General features: G+C 34.1%; 2 protein-coding genes across 2 annotated transcripts; one reads left to right on the top strand and one right to left on the bottom strand.

The window, feature by feature from the left end:
- Positions 1-8146: 8146 nt before the first annotated feature.
- Positions 8147-13693, top strand: LOC132557975 (succinate-semialdehyde dehydrogenase, mitochondrial-like). Its single transcript, XM_060222504.1, has 9 exons — positions 8147-8209; positions 9302-9472; positions 9619-9735; positions 10478-10621; positions 10779-10922; positions 11179-11337; positions 11883-12046; positions 12679-12737; positions 13356-13693. Exons 1-9 carry the CDS (start codon positions 8207-8209, stop codon positions 13559-13561), a joined length of 1167 nt encoding a protein of 388 aa, XP_060078487.1. The 5' UTR covers positions 8147-8206; the 3' UTR covers positions 13562-13693.
- A 1582-nt stretch (positions 13694-15275) lies between these two features.
- LOC132557940 (uncharacterized) lies at positions 15276-16421 on the bottom strand. Its single transcript, XM_060222468.1, has one exon. The coding sequence runs from the start codon at positions 16419-16421 to the stop codon at positions 15276-15278; it is 1146 nt and encodes a 381-aa protein (XP_060078451.1).
- Positions 16422-23223: the final 6802 nt, after the last annotated feature.

Raw genomic sequence — 23223 nt, 5'->3', positions numbered from 1 at the left:
TGAATGTGAACTTTTATTTCAAAATGGCAATTGCTGTTGCACGCCAAATTTTTCATGCAAAGATGATGATTATGTAAAATATTCTTATATTGGGAAAGGGTAATTGATTATATCTTAATTGCTGAATGTAATTTGTGAATGAGGTCTATGTGAAATATGCTATATATAAATTCCTATATGTAAAATATCAGAAAAATAATTAGTAATCTGCTTTGTGCCTCGTCTTTTTATAGAAGTGTCAAGAGCCAGTTAGATTGAAAGTGGACATTAGTTATGTAGCATAAGCAGTCTAAAAAAAACAAATACAGAATTGTCATCTTAAACACATACATGTAGAACCATGCTTTTTAATATAAGTAATGAGAGGTTACGAAAGTCATATAGAATTTGTATCCATTTTATAAACCATGTGTAAACAGATGTAGTTTATTAGCCAGATATTATTTCTAGTCTCAAAATGACTGTGCAATTGATGGTTGTATGGTAATCCACTATCATTATATCAAGCACCATATATAGATGAATTTTTAGATTTGTAAGTATTACATTAGATATAGAAACCAAGGGCTTATCTTAGCTGAAGCCAATAAAATAAACATGTGGTGAATGTATACTATGATGTCTTCATCTATTACAGAAATATTTATATTTCTGATCCAACAATAAAAAGCGACAATATCAGAAATCTGCTTTATGTTGTGTTTTGTCCAACTCTCCTAATCACAAACAAGATGTAGTCAGTATCTTGTTTTTGTTGAAGTGAAAACAACACAATTTGATAATGGAAACGAAATTAAAGAAAGTTCAAAAATATTTTGCAAATAAATCTTAAATCTGAAATGCTGAATGTATACCAGTAAGTAGTATCATTTTACTGTCAAATTTCATCCGAGGTGACATTTATTCCAAAATATTTTTTTGTATTCATGGATTCAGTAATATCCCCTTTTGATCGACAGGCAAGTACGCAGCTCATGACATACCCTCTAGGATGGGCTCGGTCTGGTTTAAAGGGAAACTACTCTAACTTTTTCAGTTTTTTAATTTTTTAATATCCTGTTACACGTGTACTGATAAGAGGCTTCCATATTAGATTATATTATGAGATATTTTCCCCAGTATCGCAGCTTGGACGTGTAGGGATCAGTTTTCACATCATGGTTGGTATCAATCTTTTGGAAGATAGTTAGTGACCTGTACGTAAAGTAGAAAAAGTCTGCTATAGTAGTTTAGTTAGTAAATGAGGCGAAATGCGGAATTATCACTTATAGTATGAGCGAATTCAGCATAATTTATCAGTGATATTGATCAAAACAATTAAGACTGCAGATTTCTTCAGTATGCAGGCTAACGTTATCTGTAATGGATCGGCTATCAAAGTGTTGTGCATAAAACATTGGTCAATTGGAAACACAAGGATACATGTAAAATGTACTTTAATATACATTCCATCTTAAATATTACAAGTAGATCGACATGTATACAATTCAAAAGCTCAATATTTGAAAAACGAATAATAGGAAAAAGAATTGCTATTACATGTCCTTAGAACTGCTTAGGATTTGGCAATAAATCAGTATCGATTGAAAGTCTGATAGATTCAAATTTACATATAACAAATTTGAATGTTAGCATACTTTCTTCACCACGAATATACAACAGATTGAGACACACTCTTCCATTTTGGGCAATGTTTACCAACATGCAGGACTGAAGGAACAATACGGATGTTGGAGATGGGGTATTGGTTAAAATCAATAATCAATTATCTGTTGAAATTGAATAGGTTTTCTGGTGTATTTAATCGATCACATACATGTAATTATTCACCTGACTGTGTGTTAATTTTCATAGAAAGTGAATGCATTCTGCATGGAATTAATATTTTATTTCTTGTACCTTTAACGCCAAATATGTCGTTTACCAAGAATTTGCATAAGAATGAATATTATTGGCAATTGACATCTCTATTATGCTTAATAACAATTTTGTTTTTGCTAAAACACAAGAAAATATTAAGGTACAGCTGGGTGGAATATAGACTGTGAATTATACATCTCTGCTTAGATATATATTTTTTAAATTAACTACAACCTGGTAGAGACAGCAGTACTGAATCAATGAGTACCTCTAAATCAAATAGTTGTGTATGTGAGTAGATGCAAGAGTTGTTTGTGTTATACAATGTACCTAATGAAGAAGTATTCATTAATCAAAATGAAACCATTTCCATATTTTTAGTAAAGTTGGTGTTTATAGAAGTCAAGTGCTTGTTGCGAGTTGCTGAATGTGAACTTTTATTTCAAAATGGCAATTGCTGTTGCACGCCAAATTTTTCATGCAAAGATGATGATTATGTAAAATATTCTTATATTGGGAAAGGGTAATTGATTATATCTTAATTGCTGAATGTAATTTGTGAATGAGGTCTATGTGAAATATGCTATATATAAATTCCTATATGTAAAATATCAGAAAAATAATTAGTAATCTGCTTTGTGCCTCGTCTTTTTATAGAAGTGTCAAGAGCCAGTTAGATTGAAAGTGGACATTAGTTATGTAGCATAAGCAGTCTAAAAAAAACAAATACAGAATTGTCATCTTAAACACATACATGTAGAACCATGCTTTTTAATATAAGTAATGAGAGGTTACGAAAGTCATATAGAATTTGTATCCATTTTATAAACCATGTGTAAACAGATGTAGTTTATTAGCCAGATATTATTTCTAGTCTCAAAATGACTGTGCAATTGATGGTTGTATGGTAATCCACTATCATTATATCAAGCACCATATATAGATGAATTTTTAGATTTGTAAGTATTACATTAGATATAGAAACCAAGGGCTTATCTTAGCTGAAGCCAATAAAATAAACATGTGGTGAATGTATACTATGATGTCTTCATCTATTACAGAAATATTTATATTTCTGATCCAACAATAAAAAGCGACAATATCAGAAATCTGCTTTATGTTGTGTTTTGTCCAACTCTCCTAATCACAAACAAGATGTAGTCAGTATCTTGTTTTTGTTGAAGTGAAAACAACACAATTTGATAATGGAAACGAAATTAAAGAAAGTTCAAAAATATTTTGCAAATAAATCTTAAATCTGAAATGCTGAATGTATACCAGTAAGTAGTATCATTTTACTGTCAAATTTCATCCGAGGTGACATTTATTCCAAAATATTTTTTTGTATTCATGGATTCAGTAATATCCCCTTTTGATCGACAGGCAAGTACGCAGCTCATGACATACCCTCTAGGATGGGCTCGGTCTGGTTTAAAGGGAAACTACTCTAACTTTTTCAGTTTTTTAATTTTTTAATATCCTGTTACACGTGTACTGATAACAGGCTTCCATATTAGATTATATTATGAGATATTTTCCCCAGTATCGCAGCTTGGACGTGTAGGGATCAGTTTTCACATCATGGTTGGTATCAATCTTTTGGAAGATAGTTAGTGACCTGTACGTAAAGTAGAAAAAGTCTGCTATAGTAGTTTAGTTAGTAAATGAGGCGAAATGCGGAATTATCACTTATAGTATGAGCGAATTCAGCATAATTTATCAGTGATATTGATCAAAACAATTAAGACTGCAGATTTCTTCAGTATGCAGGCTAACGTTATCTGTAATGGATCGGCTATCAAAGTGTTGTGCATAAAACATTGGTCAATTGGAAACACAAGGATACATGTAAAATGTACTTTAATATACATTCCATCTTAAATATTACAAGTAGATCGACATGTATACAATTCAAAAGCTCAATATTTGAAAAACGAATAATAGGAAAAAGAATTGCTATTACATGTCCTTAGAACTGCTTAGGATTTGGCAATAAATCAGTATCGATTGAAAGTCTGATAGATTCAAATTTACATATAACAAATTTGAATGTTAGCATACTTTCTTCACCACGAATATACAACAGATTGAGACACACTCTTCCATTTTGGGCAATGTTTACCAACATGCAGGACTGAAGGAACAATACGGATGTTGGAGATGGGGTATTGGTTAAAATCAATAATCAATTATCTGTTGAAATTGAATAGGTTTTCTGGTGTATTTAATCGATCACATACATGTAATTATTCACCTGACTGTGTGTTAATTTTCATAGAAAGTGAATGCATTCTGCATGGAATTAATATTTTATTTCTTGTACCTTTAACGCCAAATATGTCGTTTTCCAAGAATTTGCATAAGAATGAATATTATTGGCAATTGACATCTCTATTATGCTTAATAACAATTTTGTTTTTGCTAAAACACAAGAAAATATTAAGGTACAGCTGGGTGGAATATAGACTGTGAATTATACATCTCTGCTTAGATATATATTTTTAAATTAACTACAACCTGGTAGAGACAGCAGTACTGAATCAATGAGTACCTCTAAATCAAATAGTTGTGTATGTGAGTAGATGCAAGAGTTGTTTGTGTTATACAATGTACCTAATGAAGAAGTATTCATTAATCAAAATGAAACCATTTCCATATTTTTAGTAAAGTTGGTGTTTATAGAAGTCAAGTGCTTGTTGCGAGTTGCTGAATGTGTACTTTTATTTCAAAATGGCAATTGCTGTTGCACGCCAAATTTTTCATGCAAAGATGATGATTATGTAAAATATTCTTATATTGGGAAAGGGTAATTGATTATATCTTAATTGCTGAATGTAATTTGTGAATGAGGTCTATGTGAAATATGCTATATATAAATTCCTATATGTAAAATATCAGAAAAATAATTAGTAATCTGCTTTGTGCCTCGTCTTTTTATAGAAGTGTCAAGAGCCAGTTAGATTGAAAGTGGACATTAGTTATGTAGCATAAGCAGTCTAAAAAAAACAAATACAGAATTGTCATCTTAAACACATACATGTAGAACCATGCTTTTTAATATAAGTAATGAGAGGTTACGAAAGTCATATAGAATTTGTATCCATTTTATAAACCATGTGTAAACAGATGTAGTTTATTAGCCAGATATTATTTCTAGTCTCAAAATGACTGTGCAATTGATGGTTGTATGGTAATCCACTATCATTATATCAAGCACCATATATATATGAAGATTTAGATTTGTAAGTATTACATTAGATGTAGAGACCAATGACATATCTTAGCTGAAGCCAATAAAATAAACACGTAGAGAATGTATACTATGATATCTTCATCTATTACAGAAATATTTATATTTCTGATCCAACAATAAAAAGCGACAATATCAGAAATCTGCTTTATGTTGTGTTTTGTCCAACTCTCCTAATCACAAACAAGATGTAGTCAGTATCTTGTTTTTGTTGAAGTGAAAACAACACAATTTGATAATGGAAACGAAATTAAAGAAAGTTCAAAAATATTTTGCAAATAAATCTTAAATCTGAAATGCTGAATGTATACCAGTAAGTAGTACCATTTTACTGTCAAATTTCATCCGAGGTGACATTTATTCCAAAATATTTTTTTGTATTCATGGATTCAGTAATATCCCCTTTTGATCGACAGGCAAGTACGCAGCTCATGACAAACCCTCTAGGATGGGCTCGGTCTGGTATAAGGGAAACTACTCTAACTTTTTCAGTTTTTTAGTTTTTTAATATCCTGTTACACGTATACTGATAAGAGGCTTCCATATTAGATTATATCATGAGATATGTTCCCCAGTATCGCAGCGTGGACATGTAGGGATCAGTTTTCACATCATGGTTTGTATCAATCTTTTGGAAGATAGTTAGTGACCTGTACGTAAAGAAGAAAAAGTCTGCTATAGTAGTTTAGTTAGTAAATGAGGCGAAATGCGGAATTATCACTTATAGTATGAGCGAATTCAGCATAATTTATCAGTGATATTGATCAAAACAATTAAGACTGCAGATTTCTTCGGTATGCAGGCTAACGTTATCTGTAATGTAATGGATCGGCTATCAAAGTGTTGTGCATAAAACATTGGTCACTTGGAAACACAAGGATACATGTAAAATGTACTTTAATATACATTCCATCGTAAATATTACAAGTAGATTGACATGTATACAATTCAAAAGCTCAATATTTGAAAAACGAATAATAGGAAAAAGAATTGCTATTACATGTCCTTAGAACTGCTTAGGATTTGGCAATAAATCAGTATCGATTGAAAGTCTGATAGATTCAAATATACATATAACAAATTTGAATATTAGCATACTTTCTTCACCACGAATATACAACAGAGTGAGACATACTCTTCCATTTTGGGCAATGTTTACCAACATGCAGGACTGAAGGAAGAATACGATGTTGGAGATGGGGTATTGGTTAAAATCAATAATCAATTATCTGTTGAAATTGGATAGATCTTTTTATGTATTTAATCGATCACATAATTATTCACCTGACTGTGTGTTAATTTTCATAGAAAATGAATGCATTCTGCATGGAATTAATATTTCATTTCTTGAACCTTTAAACGAAATATCTCGCTTACCAAGAATTTGTATAAGAATGAATATTATTGGCAATTGACATCTTTATTATGCCAAGTTACAATTTTGGTTTTTGCTAAAATATTAAGGTACAACTGATCAATCAACTATTAGATAATCGATTATATCGGACCATCATCCTTTCATTAATAGACATGTTTCTTATATCTGTCAAACTTGGTAGAAATAGTATAAGGTTCTTCAATTGTATTTGTTTTGTCTTCATTTCATTTATTTACTAATTTAGGTTGCATTTGATGTAAATGTTTTCACTTCTCCTTTACAGCCTTTTTTGTTTAGGAAATTTCATTCTGTAGCCTTAACGCTCCACCAACTAAGGATGGACAGAGTACCAGCTGCAACAGCTGGGGTTACAAGGAATGCTAGTTCATTCATGCATGAAAATGCATTCATTGATGGGAAATGGATTCCTGCTGCCAGTGGGAAAACTTTTCAAGGTACGCAGCCTGTTTATAATTCAACATGACACATTAAATATATTGTACTTCTATAAATGGAAAAATATAGAACTGAAATGTCTTGTATGTTACATCAGGTATCATACTGTTATCTTCCTTACTTGTAAGTCAGTATAATGATAATGAGATGCATTAGACTTTTTGGAGATGTTTTACATATGAGATATCTTGCATCAATTCATAATTAATACATTTTTTTCACCAAGCTTAATTGAAGAAAATAGCCATTAAGATATGAGAAATAAGAATACATTTTCAATCTTTTAAGAAGTGACACATTATGGATAAGACGAGAAGACTAGTTTAATCCTTTAATCGAGATTATATAATGGTATGGTGTGCTCACTTTAAAGTTGGGTGTTGGTCTTTTGTAATCTTCAAAAAAGCATATCAGACTGTGCTTGGTCAGTTTTTTCTCTTGAAACTTGCTCTAGACCAATGAAATTAGCTCTCCTGAGCCTTCAGTTTTGCCAGGATCTATTCCAGGGGTGCAGTGAATGGAAGTGATTGTAACCTCAAAGTACCAAGAATGCTGAGAAGCCAGTCAGACATCTTTGTTTTCCATTTATTTCCAAAATCGATTGATCTTTATATCATAATCAAGATATACATAACAAAGATTTAAGTCACGTTTTCCTTGTCAACTAAGAAAGACCAATGATGTTATGTAATTTTTTAAATACCTTGTTTGTAGTGGTCAATCCATCGACAGGTGGAGTGATAGGGAGCGTCCCTGACATGGATGCCCAGGACACAGAGGAAGCAATAAAGGTGGCTTACAAGGCGTTTCAGACGTGGAAGGAAACCACAGCCAGGGTTAGTATCTAGATATAGTGATATGTAATTAGTAAAATATTGTATCATTTTAGATTTTAGTAAGAATGTAGTGAGTATTTGTATTTGCATGTTTTATTTCCCCACCAATAGCCAGTGTCATTTAGAGGCATGGCCTCCTTGGAGTGGATGGAAGTTATGTTACTGAATAACAGAGTAAATGGGATACAGTGTCTTTCTCTAGAACACCACCTCTTAAGGCATAAACTGATCTGTTTCTTTACTGCCTTAGAAATTCAACCTGCCACAGGAGTGGGGTAGGGAGGGGGCATTGAACCATGTACTTTGGATGGAGAACGCTCAACACATGTATTATTCTGTTTCTAGGAAAGAAGTAGTATTCTCAGAAAATGGGCAGAGCTTTGTACACAACATAAAGATGAACTTGAAAAGCTTCTCACAGCTGAAATGGTAAGGAAGCAATTTGCATTTGTAATGTTCTAACACTAATCACAGCTGAAATAGTGGAAAATTCCTTCTCGTGCCATTTTTAATGTTTTATCAACATATCATAGATTTTGTTCACTAAATTATTTTTTACAATAATTTCCTACAGTTTTTTTTCCGGTAACTTACTAATTACTCTGATCTTGGAATAATATTAGTACTTCTAGAAATGTATTAAATCACATGTATTAGGAATGCAGAGAAAGTATTTGACCTTGATACTGCATTTGTGTAATGTGCAGAAGGATTGGTAAAGTACATCTGTAATGTAAAGATGAAAACAGGAGGTTAGTGGCATTATCATTGCAGGGGCGTAGCTTCCATAGAAAGAAAACACCCGTTCTTACACATAAAAAATCCGTGGATCGAGTATGTCGGACAAAATTACAAAACTATTGTTAAAAATAGATATCTGATACATTTGATAAATAAAAAAATAGAAATAGAAAATTGTTGAATAATAAGGCCTAGTGCATTGCTTTCCGGAACTTTATACACGTCATACTATTCTACTTCTTACTATCATTTCAACGTTTCCGATTATAATCTTGTAAAGTGCAAATTTTCAAAATGAAGAAGGCTTCTGGATTACAATCGTAGATCGATAAGTTTTTCAAACAAAATAAAGTCTTTTAGTTAGTCAGGGGTTGAAGTTTGTTGTTAAATCAATAAAAAAAACTGTCTCAGAAAACGATTCAAAACATCTTTGAAATGATGAAATTCATTTTCCTCCAGTGGTGGTGGTGGTGATGGTGGTGGTGGTGGGGGGGGGGGGGCACTCGCCTCGCCTGGGCCTACACATTTCTGCTGAGCTAGCTACGCCCCTGCATTGTATTGAAGTAATCTAGGCAGGACCATTACATGACAATATAGAATTTAGGGTAAGCCTCTGACTTATGTCTTCATGAGATATTTCTGAAATAAATTTGAAATTTTGGAATAGTTTTTTTTTTTTTTTTAATTTTATGCAATCTTGGGAAATACCCTGGTATTTTACATTGTACTTGTGTGATTCAATGAAGTCTCTGACCTTGACCTTGTTTTTGTATAATTTAGGGCAAGCCTCTTGCAGATGCTGCGGTAGAAGTGGCTTATGGCACAGCATTCATAGAATGGTTTGCTGAGGAAGCCCGGAGAGTGTATGGAGACATTATCCCAACTACAACCAATACACGTCGCATGCTTGTCCTCAAACAACCGTTAGGTGTTGCTGGCATGATCACTCCGGTAAAATGCATTTGTTGCTAGGAATGTGATTTTCCCCATAACTTTTTAAATCAAGAATTATTTTTTTCAATACAGTAGTATCCAGCAAACAGTTTGATGCTGATTTTATAGAGAAATTTCTTGAAAAATTTGTTTTTGTCTTTTAGTGGAATTTTCCAAATGCTATGATAACTCGAAAGGCCTGTGCAGCCATTGCAGCAGGCTGTACTGTAGTACTGAAGCCTGCTGAAGACACCCCTTACTCAGCTCTTGCCCAATGTGAGGTACGTCAAGGATGTTATTTTTGGGGATTTTGATTTCGCTATTTCAAAGATAGGATAATATTGTGAAAAGAGAAACTTGAACTTTGTAGCTCACCAGGCCAGAAGGGCCAATAGGGGAATTAGAGCAAAGTCTTTGAAATCCTATTCCTCCTGCAGAAATGTCCTGATTTTGCCCAGGTTTTATCTGAAGCATTATTTGGGAAGGGAAATCAACTTTGTATAAACAGTTTGTTTCAGATCTATTGGCTGGGAAGATCTATGCCTTTTCTGCAGGAGGGGCAGAACCCAATATTAATGATAAAGCAAATTCTTTTAATTCCTCCTTCTTTGAAATGAGTCAATGATATCCTAATATGATCTGAAGCATCCATGTGTGAATTGAACCTAGTTTTGTATAAACAGTGCATTAAACCCTCTGGAGACGGAGGATGGTACCTGAAAGGGGAAATATGTGTGTTTTAAATACATTTCCTGAAGTTTTAATGAATCATTTTCAGCAAACTAAACCAGGTGAGTTATACCTGCCCTATAGACATCTTGTTCGCTATTTTTCAGAACTGGATATAACTGTTAATAAAGACACTTTGAAAATAGATTTTCAGTTGGAAAGCAATAATCCATTTCATGACAATAGGTAAAACCATGAAATTTCAAAGTATTGTAAACGTGTCGAATCTTTGCGATCATTGCACACCTGTAAGATGTATGGGCCAATAAAGAGTTTGTTTCTGTGTTTCTCTAGTTAGCATCTATGGCTGGAATGCCCCCAGGTGTTCTGAATGTTGTAACATCATCCCTTGACCATGCTGCTGAGGTGGGGAAAATGTTGTGTAAACATCCGCTGGTTATGAAGATCTCATTCACAGGTTCCACCAAAGTTGGCAAGGTAAGTCTATATCTGAATAATAAGACAGTCGTCTGAAAATAGTTTTGACAAATTCAGCAAACTGAGATTTCTTTTTCTTTAAAACATATTTCACAAATAACAGTTTGATTTTGCATAGATACAAATTTTCTGGTAAATTACTGAGATATTTATTCAGATTTTGTTGGAGCAATCAGCGTCCACTGTGAAGAAAGTTTCCCTTGAGCTGGGAGGAAACGCCCCCTTTATTGTGTTTGACAGTGCTGATGTTGATGCAGCTGTCAAGGGACTGATGGGCTGTAAGTTTAGGGTTTCTGGTCAGGTAAGTTTCAAGTCAAATTACAGGTATGGAATCTGACCTGATAAAGTCAAGACATGATAACAGAAGTTAGATTTATGTTATGAAATTTATGAAGGAGGATCAAATAATGTCCAGATATGTTCAGCTTTTTGAGGTAATAAATTGGTCAGTTATTTACACTGTATGTTGCAATGGCTTTCATTCGGACAATACTCGACATTTGTAATAAAACTAAATATACTGCTCTTTGTAAAAATGTTACAACTACTTGGTGCAGACCTGCGTGTGTGCCAATCGGATTCTGGTTCAGGAAGGGATCTATGATAAGTTTGTACAGAAAGTAGCAGAAACCATGGACCGGGAACTCAAAGTGGGAGACGGGTTTGAGGATGGTACCACACAAGGCCCATTGATCAACAGTAAAGCTGTAGACAAGGTATTGACTAGAATGTCACTGGGATAAAAACGGTATGTAGTTCATGTGTTGCTAAGAACTGTCGGTTTCAATTAAGAATTATTTGATCACTTATGGTCCTAAATGTTGGTTTAACCATGATACTCTAATACAAAGGGTGTTAAACAATTTTATTTTAAAGATCCTTACCTCTGGCTTGCTCCTTATCACGATTTCTCATCCAATAGTCCACTTATATGTATAATAGTTACTTTGATACACACACACACATATATATATATATAGAGAGAGATTATGTGATGGGAATTGGTGCTTTGGCTTTTTCTGAGCATTCATTTCACAACTTATTATTGGAACTACAGTTCCAATCTGTCTGTTGTTGATAGATATATGTGTTAAATATGTACATCTTAGGAAGTAATTCAAAAGTACTGTACTTTTTAATTAGTACATTGTTGTTCTTGCAGGTCATCATATTCGTTGTTTTGAATAACTGATTATTAGTTTTCATGGTATAATGCTTCCTTATGACATACTACCATACATTGCTTTTTATATGGTCACAGGTCCAGGGCCATGTAGATGATGCTGTGAGTAAAGGGGCTACTGTTGTCAGGGGGGGTAAGAGACTGGACGGAAACTTCTTCCTTCCCACCCTTCTATCTCATGTAACACAGGAAATGAGGTGCTCATCTGAGGAGACATTTGGACCTGTTGCTCCTATTTTGAAGTAAGTACATATATAACAGAATCTTAACATATACCTAAATCTTGCACATGCCATGAATCATTACAACTCTAACATACCCAGTGAATTAGCTTTTGAACTTCAAAAGCTTTTTTTGATACCAGGTATCTTCCACAGATATGTCTTGGTATTCGAATTGTAGATTGTGTAATAGTGTAATATCATATAGTTTCGTGATTTAAAAAAGAAAATTGTGGACACTTGATTTCATGGACAAATATAGCTCAATTAATCTACTTATACTAATTTTATCAGCTTGTGGTTAATGCTTGGATTACAAGGATCCGCAAATTCAATGCATAAAAATCCTCCATTGAATTTTACAATTCTACAATATTTCTCTTGATTATATAATAAAGATTGAATGGAAATGTAAGATCGTAAAAAAAGCACAAGTAAACAGCACATACAAATGAAGCCTTAGAAAAAGTTGAGCCAAATTATGAATTAAAACAGCATCATACAGCTGTTTCATCCTTCTAAGACTCATCAGTGATGCTTAAACGGCCAAGATTTTTTGTTGAAAAAGAAAAGAATTGGAAAGCAAAGAATGTAGCAACATAATCAAAAAAGAGAAATGAAGACAAATTTAACTAAAAATATTTCTTTTACATGTTTAAAACGGAGGAGGAAGCAGTTGCGATAGCAAATGTTACATCATCAGGTTTGGCAGGTTTGTGACAATTTTACTACAACACACTTTTTTCATGATTTAGCCTTTTCTACTTCATCTATTTGATTACCTGCCCCTATGTAATGTACATTAATGTGGAAACCCTCATCAATCAATTTAAATCAAATGGCATGCCAATTAAAAGTATCATAATTCTAAAATGATGCAATGATAATTTTTGCATATCAAAACATGAAGTTAGATTAAACCAACAAAAATCATTTACATTTGATAAGGATTGTCGGATAAGGTCAAGTTGTAGCAAAAACTAGTCCGTTTTCTGAATGTTAATGTTAATATTTCTTGAATAATTCAGTTTTTGCTAATACGTTCTCGGAACAAAAGTGCTATGAAGTAACTGAACCAAGCTGATCTTTGACAGATATTTAAAACAAAATCAAGATAATCTCATTATTCAAGTAACATGTAAACAAATATGAGAAATTCATTCCCAGTGCTCAGTTTACCAATGCTTAAAGTGTGATTTGAAAATTTAAACAAAATTTTAATTCTTGGTATGTTTGGCTGTAAAGTGCCATGAATTTAAATTGTCTTAATGATAGCCTAATGTTCCACTAACACTTAAAGCCTAATATTACACTAACACGAACTTCCCAGGGTACTTCTACTCCCAAAACCTCAGTCAGGTCTGGCGTGTGGCTGAGCAGCTGGAAACGGGTATCGTAGGAGTCAACGAAGGATTGTTGTCTGCCCCTGAAGCTCCATTTGGAGGCTGGAAGGAATCAGGTCTCGGGCGTGAGGGCAGTAAATATGGCATTGATGAATACCTCCACTACAAATATGTATGTATGGGTGGAATATAGACTTTGAATTATAAATCTGTACTTGGATATGTATTTTTAGATTAACTACAACCTGGTAGAGACAGCAGTACTGAATCAACCAATACCTCTAAATCAAATAGTTGTGTATGTGAGTAGATGCAAGAGTTGTTATACAATGTACCTAATGAAGAAGTATTCATTAATCAAAATGAAACCATTTCCATATTTTAGTAAAGTTGGTGTTTATAGAAGGCCAGTGCTTGTTGAGAGTTGCTGAATGTGATTTTTAAATGTCAAAATGGCAATTGCTATTGCATGCAAAAAATTTTTCATGCAAAGATGGTGATTATGTAAAATATTCTTATATTGGGAAAGGGTAATTGATTATATCTTAATTGCTGAATATAATGTGTGAATGAGGTCTATGTGAAATATCCTGTATATAAATTCCGATATGTAAAATATCAGGAAAATAATTAGTATTCTGATTTGTGCCTCGTCTTTTTATAGAAGTGTCAAGAGCCAGTTAGATTGAAAGTGGACATTAGCTAAGTAGCATAATCAGTCTAAAAAATCCAAATGCAGAATTGTCATCTTAAATACATACATGTAGAACCATGCTTTTTAATATAAGTAAGGAGAGGTTACGAAAGTCATATAGAATTTGTATCCATTTTATGAACCATGTGTAAACAGATGTAGCTTATTAGCCAGATAGCATTTCTAGTCTCAAAATGGCTGTGCAATTGATGGTTGTATGGTAATCCACTATCGTTATATCAAGCACCATATATAGATGAAGATTTAGATTTGTAAGTATTACATTAGATATAGAGACCATGGACTTATTTTAGCTGAAGCCAATAAAATAAACATGTGATGAATGTATACTATGACGTCTTCATCTATTACAGAAATGTTTATATTTCTGATCCAGCAATAAAAAGCGACAACATCAGAAATCTGCTTTATGTTGTGTTTTGTCCAACTCTCCTAATCACAAACAAGATTGAGTCAATATCTTGTTTTTGTTGAAGTGAAAACAACACAATTTGATAATGAAAACGAAATTAAAGAAAGTTCAAAAACATTTTGCAAATAACAGCCACCTGCTGAGTGGGAAATTAGATATCATGAATATTCAACATAAGCACTATTGCAAATAAATCTGAATTCTGAAATGCTGAATATATACCAGTAAGTAGTACCATTTTACTATCAAATTTCATCCAAGGTGACAACATTTATTCCAAAACATTTCTTTGTATTAATGAATTTAGTAATGTCCCCTTTTGCTCAACAGGCAAGTATGCTTTTCCTACAATGCAAGTGAACCCATGTCCAAAGCCCGACCAAGATAAATTGCAGAAGGATGAGGACCTATAGTCTCTACACAAGTGTCTCATTTCATAATTCCATTGTGGACGCAAATGGCAAGACAACTGTCTTTCCTAGATGAAAGATTGAATAAAATTTCTTTGAGAGGTCAAGGTCAGCTGGACCTGGTCAGTCGATGTGAGTATGGGCTCCGTATTATGTAAAGATTCTTTATACACAACCAGGAATTTTAATATGTGACGTTTCGGTGACCAGTACGATCCGTACGCTGTCACCTTCCTCAGACAAATGACCAGTAAAGCATGTACACAAAGGTGTGATATGTGTACGAGTTGTCGTGGAATAGCGTCGATTTCGGACATGCTGACAAGTGCCGAAATGACTGTTAGCGAATAGTAAAACCATTCGGCTACGCTTATTTTATTACCTGGTCATAGATGTGCGAGAGTCTATGAGCCCCCTCATCTCGGTTCAGAACTGCCCCGCTGCGGCGTATCCAGATGGCTTCTTTGATCTGTCGCTTCAGAAGATGGTTCTCACTATCGAGCACCTTTGAGTTTTCCCAGGCAATCACATGGTTTTCCTGCATGGCATGGTCAGTGATTGCCGATTTGTTTATCTGGGACTCCGACTGCTTCCTCTCTGATCGGGTGAACTTCTTTTCCTCTTGTCTTTCGGTATCTTTCCGGTGCTTCCCAAGGCGAACCCCGAATCGCCTTCCAGTCTCTCCAATATATGACGCGTCACAGTTTTTGCACCCGATCTTGTATATGCATTCTGCGACATTCTCTTTGGTTATCTTATCCTTAGGGTGGACTAGGATATTTCGAAGCGTCTTGTGGGGCTTCATGGCTGTTGCTATGCCATGGTTGCGGTATATCCTTTGGATGGTTTCAGATATACCCTTTATATATGGGATGACCACCTGGATTTTTGTTTTGTTTTGATCTTTCATAGGTCTTTTTCTGTTTTTTCCTTTATTTTGACACTGTTTTTGTGCCCGTTTAAGGGCCCATTCCGGATATCCACAATTTTTCATGATGTGGCTCTGCTCTTGAATTTTGTCCTGTTGTTCTGTGACTATTGTCTCACATCGATTGAGCAACGTGCGTCCGACCCCTAACTTCTGATGTAAAGGGTGGTGGGATTTAAAGTTGAGGTATTGGTCTGTGTGAGTCTTTTTCCTGTAGACCAATAACTTCACTGTTCCGTCTTCTCTTCTGGCTATAAGTGTGTCTAGGAAGGGCATTCCGCAATTGGTTTCTTCCTCATATGTAAACTTGATGTTGTTAGTGGTGTCAATAGTGTTTATGTGGTTAGTTAGATCTCTCTGTGATCCCTTCTTGATTATTTCTAAAATGTCATCGACATATCGTTTCCATAGGCTTGGCTTGCAATCTATGGGGGCAGTGGCTATTGCGTGTTGTTCTAGATGTTCCATGAACAGATTGGCGACAATAGGCGACACTGGACTCCCCATAGCAGTTCCAAAGCGTTGCTGGTAGATGTTGCCTCGGAATGTGAAATATGTTGTGGTTAGTACAAATTCTAGCAGATCCATGATGTCCTTGATCTGGAGGTTTGTGTTTTTACGCCAGGATCTGTCTGACTCTAAGCGTTTTTTGAATGATTTTCAGTGCATCATCAATGGGAGTATTGGTAAACAGAGAAACAACATCATGTGAAATAAATTGTTCATCCTCTTGGATCATGATGGTGGACATAGCTTCTGCTAGATGTTTAGAATTCCTGACATGATGTTCCGATTTCCCCACTAGTGGTCCAAGAATGTCTGCTAGTGACCTGGAAACGTTGTAACCAATGGATCCAGTGTAGTCCACAATAGGCCTCAGTGGGTTCCCCTGCTTGTGGATCTTGGGTGTGCAGTATGTTCTCGGGGTGTTTTCAGCTGTGGGATACAGATATCTATACTGGCTTTCGGTGATTTTGCTCTCTTGTTTTAATCTAGTCAGTATAGAAATGAGGCGTCTTTTAAATTTGTTGGTAGGGTTGGTCTGCAGCTGTTCATATGTCTTGTTATCATGCAGCATTTTCATTACCTTCGCCTCATAATCGTCGGTGTCCATGACGACTGTTGCCTTTCCTTTGTCAGCTGGTAATATTGTGATGGATTTGTCTCTTCCTAATTTTTGGAGTGCGACCCGTTCTCCTTTAGTCATGTTTCTCTGAGGTAATTTTGTTGATTTTAAAACCCCTGTGATCTCAGTTGGTCAGCTTCCGCAAAGTTTAGTTTCTTGCAGGCTTGTTCCGTGGCTACAACAAAGTCATCAACTGGGATCTTATCTGGAACGATGGCATAGTTCATACCCTTAGCGAGTAATGTTTTCTCGCTGTTGGTGAGCTCTTTGTTGGAGATATTTACCACCCATTTCTTTACCACGGAATCATTCAGGTTAGCACATATTAAAATTCCTGGTTGTGTATAAAGAATTTTTACATAATCCTTACTTTCCAACCTGACGAAAATGTTCAGTATTATGGGCTCCGTATATTTTAGTGATTTTCACAGATTTCTTTTGAGCTAAAGATGTTACGTTTTGGCAAACGATAAACTAAAAGACTGTTTAAACGGATTCTGAAGGCTATTTGTTGGTAACTTTGGAAGAAATTGTGGAAATGGACTGACCACAGTTCTGACAACTGTTTACCTGTACCCTACGTGTATCGTACATACACGGGCGATACCTGTTTTCGGTATATATTTGGACATATATACTCTATAGAATGCCGACTAGTAGATCTAGTGTAAGCAGTGGGAAAAGTGGTACTAAGAGTAAAACTCTTGATGCGCTGAGTGAATCGGCAGAGAAGGACATGTTTGACGTTCTTTTTGAGATTATCTCGGCATTGATGACGAAAGCAGATATGGATAATATGATGGGCAGAAAACTTGAAAGGTTAAGGGAAGACATACGTGAAGAAAACAGAGTTCTGGTAGACCAGCTGGAAGGAAGAATATTCAAATTAGAGAATGAGATTCTGAGGAGAAGAGTAGAACAGCTCGAGGATCAGGTGAGGGATTCGGAGAAGTGTAACGCCTCCTTAGACTACGAGCTTAATGACTTAGAACAGCACGGGAGGAAAAATCCCATCCATATTGTGGGCTTGGATGATAGAAATGACAGAGAAACGGCTGAGGAATGTGTGGGGAAAGTGGCCTCCTTTGTTCGTGACACTCTCAATGTAGACTTACATGAGAATGATATAGACATTGCCCACAGGCTGGGCAGATTTAGTAAGGACAAGCCTAGGACTATTATCTGTAAGTTTACCCATAGGATAAAAAAGACCCAGATTCTTAGTAACCGTCGGAAACTGAGTGGAACCAAGTTAGTTGTTTTCGAGGATTTGACCAAAAGGAACCAAGACATTCTAAAAAAACAGGCGTGTAAACTGAAGAGTGTGAAACGCTCATGCAGCTTTGATGGGAAGCTTTTCGTGACTCTAGAAGACGGTACGAAGCGTAGACTTGGTTACGATACTGAACTAACTGACCAGCTTCTTGCAGATGACCGAAACTTTAAGATGGGAATTCGTTGACATTGTATTTCTATTTATGGACACAATTCAGTGCATGTGAAAATGTGTATTTTTTCTATAGTGTAGTGATCGATAACAGGACTTGGTGCGTTTTAGTACCACCAGAGATGGACTTTCCCTGGTGTATCGATCCGATTGATCTTTTTAAAGTGGATTGTAACTTGTAATTTCTAATAATTTGGAAAAATGGATTACATTGGGAAAATTATTGTAAACTGGTAAGTCAAGTTCTTTTTATCATAGACATACTAATTATAATTAGCATATTTTTATTTATTTTTCCCCATTCATTTGATCGTGTGTAAATTATTATCAAATACGGAAAAGTAATAATGCTTAACTAGAATTATTCCTTTATCTTAGAGTCTTGGTTGTATTTTTGTAAATTCCGGAACGTTTGAGAGGTTTCTAAATAGTAGTATACTACTTCCGGTTTTCAGTTTACTTCCGGTAGTCCACGGGTTTTTATTATTATTATTATTATTTATTTATAGGTATGTGTACGTGAGTAGACAGTTGTATTTTGATTTTGACCATCAAAACATGTTTTTTAGTTCTCTATGTTTATATCTTTTCCTTCTCTGTTGTTGGGCTAGAGTATTTACTATTGTTATTTGGAAACGTTACGTGATGGAAGGGGTATCTATTCTGTCAGGGGTCTCGGGGATATAACTAAAAGGAAAGACGTTTTCTCATACTTAAATCTTAGAGACATTCTACTTTCTGTTTGCAGGACACACATTTTACAGAAGAAAACCAGAATTGTATTAGAAAAGAATGGGGTTTTGATTGTTATTTCAACTCTTTTAAGTCTAATTGTAGAGGGGTGGCTATTATGTTAAACAATAACTGTGAAATTAAGGTAGATAAAGAAAAGAGGGACTTATCAGGAAACTTTTTAGCACTTGATATTTTAATAGAAGGTACAAAAATTGCACTTATTTGACTGTATGGCCCAAACACAGACTCATCAATTTTTTGTTATATTCTAGTAGACACTATTGATGATTTTGGTAATGATAAGTTTATTATATGCGGAGATTTCAATCTGGTTCTAAATCCAGAGTTAGACTATGATAGGGGTTATAGAAATGTAAATAATCAGAACGCTAGACAGAAACTGCTAGAAATCATTGATAGTTATTGTCTTGTTGATATTTATAGGAAATTACATTCAGATAGTAACACAAACACTTGGAGGAAAAAGACCCCAATGAAACAAGCACGCTTAGACTTATTTTTGATATCAGAAAACTTGTTATCAAGTGTTTTAAGTTCAGTTATAGAATCAGGGTACAGATCTGATCATTAGTTTCCTTTACTTAAGTTAAAATTCAGTGAATTCATAAGGGGTAAGGGATTGTGGAAATTTAATTCATCTATTTTATATGATGAAGAATGCTTGAAATTAGTCAAAAAAGTGATTATAGATACAAAAAGCCAGTATTATCTTCTGGTATACAACAAAAATGCTATAGATTCTATTTCAGACACAGATATTGAATTTACGATTGATGACAAACTTTTTCTTGAAACCCTACTCATGGAAATTCGGGGGGAAACAATATTGTATTCATCATATAGAAAGAACAGAACAAAAATGAAGATTTACTTAGGAACAACACTATTCAGTACATGGAGGAACAAGAGCAAGTAGATATAGAAGAATTAGATGTTAAGAAAAAAGAGTTGGAAAACATTAGAATTAAGAAAGTTAAAGGTGGTGTAATAAGATCCAGAGCTAGATGGCAGGAAGATGGGAAAAAAACCAACCAAATATTTTTTCAATTTAGAAAACAGAAATTTTGTTTAAAAAATATTACCAAAAATAGAGAAATGGAATACTGTAATAACATGCCAAGAGGATTTCTAGGGGAGGTTCACTGTTTTTATGAAAGTTTATTCAGACTTGGAGTAGAATTCTTACACCCATTGGGAAAATAGTTCTGATCGAATCTCTCCTGCTCTCACATTTAAATAATTTATTTATATCTGTACCAAACCCTGATGAACATTTCTTGCAGAATATAAACTCCATTTTTTATAGCTTTATATGGAATAGTAAGGTGGATAAAATAAAAAGAGATATTATGACTCAGAATTATCATGAGGGAGGACTCAAAATGGTAAACATTAAGGTATTTATAGATTCTTTGAAATTGAGTTGGATTAGACGGTTAATTCAGAAGCCATCTAAGTGGCAATTAGTTTTTAATTCATTATTCGATTTACAAAAACTTTCTACATGTGGGAGAGGGTATATTCAAGAGTGTTTGAAAAAATGTAAGCACAAATTTTGGAAAGATATATTCAAAGCTTGGATAAGACTTAATGATTCTGTGGGAGTTAAAAAAATGCAAGAAAAGTTTATCTAAGAATGCCATTGCTGCATAACAGAAATTTTACTATTGGAAAAAAGTCGTTTTTTCTATAAAGATTGGTACAACAGAGGGGTAACAATTGTTAATGATCTTGTAAAATGTCACAATAAATTATTGTTTTACACTTTTCAAGAATTCAAAGAGATGCACAGTGTCAATACTAACTTTCTTCAATATCAGGGTGTAATTTCTTCTGTCAAGGTATATTTGCAGAAAAGCAATATTGAATTTGATAAGCAATTAATTGTCTACCCACCAATTCCAAATAACATTGCCATTTTCTTAAATAGAACTAGAGGTTGTAGGGATTTTTATAATCTGATGATAAAAAAGTGATTATATCTACTGGTAGAACAAAATGGGAGAGGACTTTTGAAGATAATGAATTGAACTGATCTGATGTTTACACAACTCCCTTCATAGTTACAAGAAACACCAAACTACAGTGGTTTCAACATAGGATAATACAACATATATTAACAACTAATTCATTTTTGTTTAAAGCTGGTATAACTAATAGTCCTATGTGTAACCTTTGTAATATGGAACGGGAAACAATTATTCGTGTTCTATAGGAGTGCCATGAAACACAAACATTACTACAAAGTTCAGAAACCCTTTTTGATGTACTCCTTATCCCATTTTCTTTTAATAAACAAAGATTTCTCTTTGGTAATTTATTACATAATGGCACTGATAAAGGTAATAAGACAGATAATGTAATTTGGATTTTAATCAAATTTTACATATACAAAATAAGATGTCTACATAAAGCATTAAATCTGACAAATTTAATTGGTTCAATTAAAGAGTATTGTATGTGTCAAAAAAGTACTGCTTATAGTGAAGGGGAACTTTCCTGACAGAAGTTTAGGGCTGAATGGATGAAATGGGACAAACTGTTAGAAATCTCAGACTAATTCATCTGTTAATATATTTGTGAACTTCAAGGGTACATTTTAAGAGCTTTGATATCTTTTCATTTAATACAGGTATATATTTATAAAATAATTCTTATTTCTCTTGGTTGTTCATTTACATTTAGTTTTACTTCTTCCAAGAAATTTATTTATCCCACCAGACGCTAATTTTTTGTTTTGATTTTTTGATGATTAAATCAGATCTCACCTCTAGCCCAGTAAATACTTTCTCTTTCTCTCCCCCCTCCCCTGCCCCCTCTCTCTCTCCCATATTATTTACTCTGTCCATTTCAATACATTTTCATACTTTTTTTTTCTTCTCTCATTTTGTGGTATGTGTGGGTGTGAAAGTTTGTGTACTTGTATATTTAGTAATAATGATGATGATGATGATGATGACAGAGTGAGTGAAAATGATTGTACATGGATGATACTGATTGTATATGGTATGATGATGATTGTACATGGCATGATGATGATTGTACAATGGATGATGATGATGTTTGTATAGGAGATGATGATGACAATGATAATGATTGTACAAGGGATGATGATGTTGATTGTATAAGGGATGATGATGATGATGATGATGATGATGATGATGATGATGATGATGATGATGATGACTATACAATGATAAGATGCATGAGGTGTACAATTGCTATGGTGTGTGAGGTGTGCAAGGTTGTTTATCTGTATGTGGAAAATGCTTTGAAAAATAAAATAAATATAAATTTTTTTTTTTTCAAAATGTGCTCCAGAATAAAAAAAAAGCAAATTAAAATGTTCATCAAGGTGCTATTGCCATATTTTCATGAGAACTGGAAACTTTTCAAAATCAAAGCATTAGAATATGTAGACAAAATTATGTGACTTGTGTTGCGAGTTTTAAAATTGCACAGATCTCTAAGTCTTTCAAGCCCCATCAAGGTTATCACAATTAAAAAACAGAGTATCAGTGAAACTGATAAATGCTCCCTGAAAACTATTTTTTGGACAAAAATTTAAACAAAGGGCAATAATTCTGTAATTAAGGGTTGCAGGCCCTGAATTTGGTATACTGCACATTCTCTTTATATGACACATCACCATGCTTTTGCATGACTGACGTATAATCATGTTTCAAAATTCTAGTTTAATATGATCAAAGTTTACACCAAGTTCTATGATCTTTGCTCAACTGTGGCCCAAGTGAGGCTCCCGACAAGAATTTAAAAGAAAGGGCAATAATTCTCCCCCTAAAATTTTCGGGAAGCATAATAATATCTGATCAGATTAACATCGATAGCTATTTTTCTGCAAGGCAAGATAGCACAAGATAACAAACTTTGCTAGCAAAGACAACTAATAGACAAAATAAAAACGAATTCTTATGCCTTAAGCAAATTCAATATTTTTATTGTTTTTGTTGCTTTTTCTCATGACAGTTATTAGAAAATCTGTAATCCAGACATAATCAGTATATCAGCCCAACACTACCAAACATCACCATTTCTGTACA

This window comes from Ylistrum balloti, unplaced genomic scaffold (genome assembly GCF_031769215.1).
Source record: "Ylistrum balloti isolate Yb309-2 unplaced genomic scaffold, AGI_CSIRO_Ybal_v1 Utg370742, whole genome shotgun sequence".
In the NCBI taxonomy this organism is placed as follows: domain Eukaryota; kingdom Metazoa; phylum Mollusca; class Bivalvia; order Pectinida; family Pectinidae; genus Ylistrum; species Ylistrum balloti.
Note: the sequence above shows the minus strand (reverse complement) of the source record. Positions and strands in the feature narration are given on the sequence as shown.